At 41.1% G+C, this 6,000-nt stretch overlaps 1 protein-coding gene across 2 annotated transcripts in view; it reads right to left on the reverse strand.

Moving 5' to 3' along the window:
- Positions 1 to 5,222, reverse strand: part of SAMSN1 (SAM domain, SH3 domain and nuclear localization signals 1) — a 30,410-nt gene extending 25,188 nt beyond the window's left edge. For both annotated transcript variants that reach the window (XM_069945083.1, XM_069945082.1), the window contains exon 1: positions 5,138 to 5,222. In XM_069945083.1, the coding sequence (XP_069801184.1) occupies positions 5,138 to 5,194 (57 nt within the window). In that variant the 5' untranslated portion in view covers positions 5,195 to 5,222. The remainder of the gene's footprint in view (positions 1 to 5,137) is intronic.
- Between the last annotated feature and the right edge of the window lie 778 nt (positions 5,223 to 6,000).

The raw sequence follows: 6,000 nt of genomic DNA on the forward strand, positions 1-6,000 counted from the left end.
AACAACGATAGGGCTGGGAAGAAGCAGGGTGGGTGGGTATTTGGCAGTTTTAGAGGAACAGCAAAAACTGCTGGGAAATATGGTGTTACAATGGCGCAAGGCAGGAAGTAAGCAACTGGGGATATGAGTTTTTGCCATATAACATATAAGGGGACACAAAGTACATGCTATGCTTGTCACATATCTCCTTTAATGCGGCATCAGGTTTCCATCATGGTGGACATTGCTTCAATATGATCTAATATATAGATAAGTGATTGATCTAGAGTCATTACCAAATAAGCTGTCTTCTGTTAGACCCTTGGATCCCATACTATGTTACACAGCCCCACTAAAGGATCCTGTGTTACTATAGTCGTCTAATCCAACTCACATCACTACCAGACTACATGGGGTTTGTATGTAGTCTGTTACCATGGCGATGCATAGGCCTAAAAAGGAGCTAAATACACAAAACAGCAGGAGATTTTAAATTATGACTGTTAAAGGGATCTTTCTTGAGAAGGGAGGAAGCTAAAGATGCCATGAAATAATTTTAGAATAAATAATATCCAATCCAATGATTCCCCCATTTTTCTAGCACCGCCTTTCTGGTGGTCTCCACCTATCTGAGCTTACATAGCTGCGGTACGTGACCCGCCAATTTCAGCCGTTAACAGTCTCATGCCATATGCCCTGAGACGAGCGATTGACTAAAGTGTTGACATGGGTATATGGGCATGTCTTCACAGCAATGCAGTAAACAAACACCACCTGGGATGAGGAGGGATTTATTAGGTCAATAACGGTTCCTTTGTTATTTTATTGTGTTATTTGTATGTTTTATGTTTAATAATATAGTACCAATGTGCAGTGAATTGCAGCGGTAACTGCATTATATTATTGGGTCTATTGACGTGTGACATATAACGTCCTTGCACCTGACTGGCACATTAGCCACATACTATTAGCAATACAGACTTTCCTTTAGTGAGAAATAGTCTGCATAATGATGACTTCACAACGTTGCCTCACAGAGTTGCCAAATAGCAGATATTTTGGTCTGTACAGAAATTCTTATGTAATGCCTATATAGTAGTGCCCTTACATATGCTGAAATTGTTGTGCTCCATATATTATACTGTAATACAGTGCTAACACAAACCAGTAATCCAATATAATTTATCATGTCAGTATCATGCACCCATTCATCTAGGTTCACCCAAAATAGAATTAATATCAGTACATTTTATACTCCTATAAAAGTGCTAGATAAAAAAAAAAATACATGATGCATTTTTTTTTTTTAGAACCAATGGATATTGTTGAAGAAGCCCCTTCTTAGGATCCTAATAGCGTTAAATAGATACTGTTGTTCTAACAAATTTTGTATAGATCCATAGTACTAGAGAACATAAGAAACTTTGTAATATATCTTATCAGACAAAAATGCTTCCTTCTCCTGTTATCAAGCATCTTCTATCTACCCCCTCCCTGCTAAACTGCCATCCATTCTGAAACCTCAACTCAGAAACATCCCTGTTTACATCCTGAAGATAGCTCAGGGATCAAATTTCAAGCAAGACAAGTCGATGGAGGAGGGAGATGGGAAGGTAAGCGCCTGGGGACGCAGGCAGAGAGAGAGAGAGTGACAGACAGACAGACAGACAGACAGAAACAGATAAGAGATAGCTCTGTAAATATGAGATCTCATGGCATACATGGTTTAAAGGGGTAATCTCATCTCAACTAATATAGCTAAACATGTAGTGGCGTCAAGTTAATATATATATATATATATATATATATATATATATATATGTGTGTGTGTGTGTGTGTAGAGATACTGGGTGACATTTGGACATTTAATATGCCATTTTGTGGCATAAAGGTGTACATGAAGGGTGGGACAATGGTGAAGCTGCACAGAGAGGGGTGGAGAGGGATGGGAGGAGGGTGGGTCATTTGCAGTCGCACACAGAGGGGGCGTGGCTTCGGTGTGTGCCGCATTTAAGTTTTTTTGAAAATGTCACAGAAATCTACACCAGCTCTGAGTGGACGTAGGTTTCCCTGCATGCGAATGGAGAGCCCTGGTGTGCACAGGACACATCTAGAGGCATTGGGGGAGATTTATCAAACATGGTGTAAAATGAAACTGGCTCAGTCGCCCCTAGCAACCAATCAGATTCCACTTTTCATTCCTCACAGACTCTTTGGTAAATGAAAGATGGAATCTGATTGGTTGCTAGGGGCAACTGGGCCAGTTTCACTTTACACCATGTTTGATAAATTTCCCCCACTGTATATAAATCTACATAAAAAATGCTGGGCAGAATAAATGTCCTCCACAATGTATATATACTGTATATGTATATATACTGTATATGTATATCTCTATATACACTAGCCATACCACTGCTTTTACAGCAGAGTGGTGGTCTATAACCTAGACAACGACCTGTCAACAATGGGAGGAAAGAGGGCAGCATATCAGGAGAAGGAAGAAATTTTGCTAAATGAGTGTATTTGCAAAAATATAAAGTTAAAATATCATACTTGAAATAGGAATACCCCTTTAAACTGCTCACTACAGCTTTTTCATGCCTCCTATGCTGCTGATGCTTTATAGGCTGTGTATAAAGACGCAGGAGTTTAGGATATCCTCCTCAGTGTGTACAGACATTAGGCTCTGCCAGAACTGAGAATTACATACCAACTAGAAATCTGCACAAAAATGGCATAAATAAGATGTATGATGCCATACATAGTGCTGCTCCTAATGTACTCACATGGCAGCTTATCCTGAAATATCACCTGAAATAACGGATATGTTTTAAGGGCTATTATCAGAGTGTCTCTAACCTTGTTAGACTAAGCTCATTCATGTACGAACCATTTATTTGAAAATCCAACCTGTAATACTACATTCCTCCTGTAGTGGCCACTGCAGGCAAAGTAAGCCTTTTTTTGGTGGATCGCTGGGCAATCAGCTGATCACAGTGTCACAAAAGTTGTTGTGTTGGGCATAGAAACTATTTTTCATCAGTGTACTCTTTGGTTGCTATGGACAAAATGACATATTACAGCTTTTTACCCTCAGAATGTTATTATGGTGTATTTATAGATGCTGGGTCTTGTGGTAGCTTTTTCAGCAGTTTTCTAAAAATAAAAACAAAAAAACTCTGTGGTTTGCAAAAATGCAGTATACTGCGGCCGACTTATGTAACTGCAGCATCTGTAGACAAGTTTTTAAGCAAACTACAGCAAAGAAAAGCCACAAACATATATAAATAACACTATAACACTAGTAAAAGCTATGGGCTATTCTGCTTTATAACTGTGCTTGCACTTTTAGGCTATGTTCACACAAACTAAGTTCCGTAGTAATCACGGAAAGTACGTACGGAAGTACGTTATGTTGTGCTGAAGGCTGAGGGAATCCCAGCCAGAGTGTATACACATAGTATACACTCCAGCCGGGATCCCTAGCGGCGCTGCGAGAAACTGACATGTCAGTTTTCTGCGACCACTATTCATTGAATAGCGGCTGCAGAAAACCCTATCAGTTCGTACAATGGAGCGTGCGGCTCCAGCTGCACGCTCCATTGTGTGCAGTGTGGAATTCGGATGCGGGCATGCACTGATGCACCCGCATCAGAATTCAGGGGCTCTAAAGATCATCCGGCCAGTACTGCAGTAGGCTGGGTCACAGAACGTCCGGTCTCATACAAAGTGTAAACATAGCCTTAAAAGGAACCTGTCACCGCGGATGCAGGCACAGAGCCCGCCCGACCCCGAATGCCCGACCCGTGCAGCCCCCCCGAATACTTACCCTTTCCGACGACTCCTGAAGATATCAGCGCCCGAAGCCGTGCGCACTTGCTGCAGAGATGAGTCCGATGCCCATAGAGAATGACGGCTCCATTCATTCTCTATGGGCATCGGACTCATCTCAGGTAATTTGCATACAGCACGCGCACTGGAGCTGCAGAAGCTGGACTCGCCGGAAAGGGTAGGTATCCATGGACTGCACTGGGGGGTCGGGCGGGCTCTGTGCCTGCGTCCCCGGTGACAGGTTCCCTTTAACACTTTTTAACCACATTTCTTATACTATAAAACCTAAAAGATGGGACCTAGGACAAAGACTATATATAAATTAACATTCATATACAGTATACTATGTAGCGATGCAGCAGAGCCGAGATTTTTCGATGCTGAGAATTGCAGATTTAACATAGATTAGTCTGTTATTGGGTACAACTCGTGATATAACGTTATATGTTTTTATATGTTGGACTGCATTATACTTGTTAAGTTACATTGCTGTCTGCGTAGCTTCCCAGGGGTTGTACATACAGAAATGATATCCGGTGATATAGACTTATAATGCATTGTGCAAATACTGGAGAGTTAGTAGTAGTGTTATTGCACCAAACATTTATTTTGTGCTTTCTACGTTTCACATGTATGGATGGGTTCACATATATCCAACATCTTGGCTTAGTTGTCATCCGGCGTGCAGGTGTCCGATCAAGAGATGGTGCATGTAGCTTTATATCATCACCCCATAGTTTTTTATTTTAGTACATAGGTCAATTGATGGAATGTCAGATGCAAAATATTGAGCCCGTTGCATATAAAAGGGGTTATCCACTGTTAGAAAAACATGGCCACTTTGTTACAGAAACAGCACCACTCTTGTCTCCAGTTTGGGTTCCATAGAAGTGAATGGAGCTTAATTGCAAACCACACCTGAACTGGAGACAAGAGTCATGCTGTCTCTGGAAAAAAGTTGCCATGTTTTTGTAACAGTGGATAATCCCTTTAAGTTGTCCACAGTGTAATGGTCCATGTAAACATCCCCTACGAATATGGCACAACACCTATGTGTTTACATAGGTCTGCAGCTAGAATCAGGGATGGGGAGCAAAACTACAATTCCCATCATGCCTGGGCAGCCGAAGCTTTAGCTTCGACTGCCCAGGCATGATGGAAATTGTAGTTTTGCAACAGCTGGAGGGCCGAAGGTTCCCCATCCCTGAGCTAGATCTTGCCAAAGACCACTATGAGCATGCCCCAAGTAGTTATGTAACAAATTCAGCTCTGCTACATCTGCATTCGATATTTTGAAGCCATATACTGAATATAAGTTTCTTACCTTTGGCTTTTGGGTTTTTTCTTTGTCTGAGACATTGGAGGTCTTTCTTTTTAGCATTGTGCGTGAATTAGGTACGAGGCACCAGCTTCACGGCAACAGTGAATGTCATGCACGGACGTGTAACTTCTCAGCTTCCTCAAGTCAGAGGATGTGACACCACAAACACCGCTTTGTACGAGCAGCTGTTTTGCAATGCGTTCTTTTCCTGTCAGCCTGATATTCCGCTCATGAAAGTAATTGTGTTTGTGTGTGATTCTTTCTAGTCCCCGACACAAGGTACAATTCTTAGCAATGATCATGTTCGTGGTTAGAATAACTTTATACTAAAGGATAACCTAGAGTGCACCTATAGGAGGGTACGCCATCTATTTACCATCACATAATACCTGTTCACCCTATTTTACATACAGAATAAATCTACATACAAAGTTTGTAAACATCCGAGTTACAGCCTGTATTATAGTCAAGAGCTGCATTAAGAGTCCTACCACCTTCAGAGCTAAAATCTCCCAGCATTCCATAGTGACTCAATGTTTACATTTTGATAATTAGCTTTCCGGTTAGCTTCATTTTTAGATCATGTATACCTGTAAACAAGCTTGCTGTCTGTTTTTGGTAACAATTAGCAGAATTGTGAATACAGCTCTGGAGTATGACCCATGCTATAGTATAGTTGCTACTGTTTTCTTTGTCAAACTTTTAAGAAGTACTTCAGAAAAAAAAAAGAAATCGTTTTTAAATCAACTGGTGTCAGAAAGTTCTAGACTTTAAAGGCCCTATTCCACCAACAGATCTGACAACAGATTATCTGCCAAAGATTTGAAGCCAAACCCAGGAACAGACTATAGACAGAGAACAGGTCA

The sequence above is a fragment of the Dendropsophus ebraccatus genome, chromosome 11 (genome assembly GCF_027789765.1).
Source record: "Dendropsophus ebraccatus isolate aDenEbr1 chromosome 11, aDenEbr1.pat, whole genome shotgun sequence".
In the NCBI taxonomy this organism is placed as follows: Eukaryota; Metazoa; Chordata; class Amphibia; order Anura; family Hylidae; genus Dendropsophus; species Dendropsophus ebraccatus.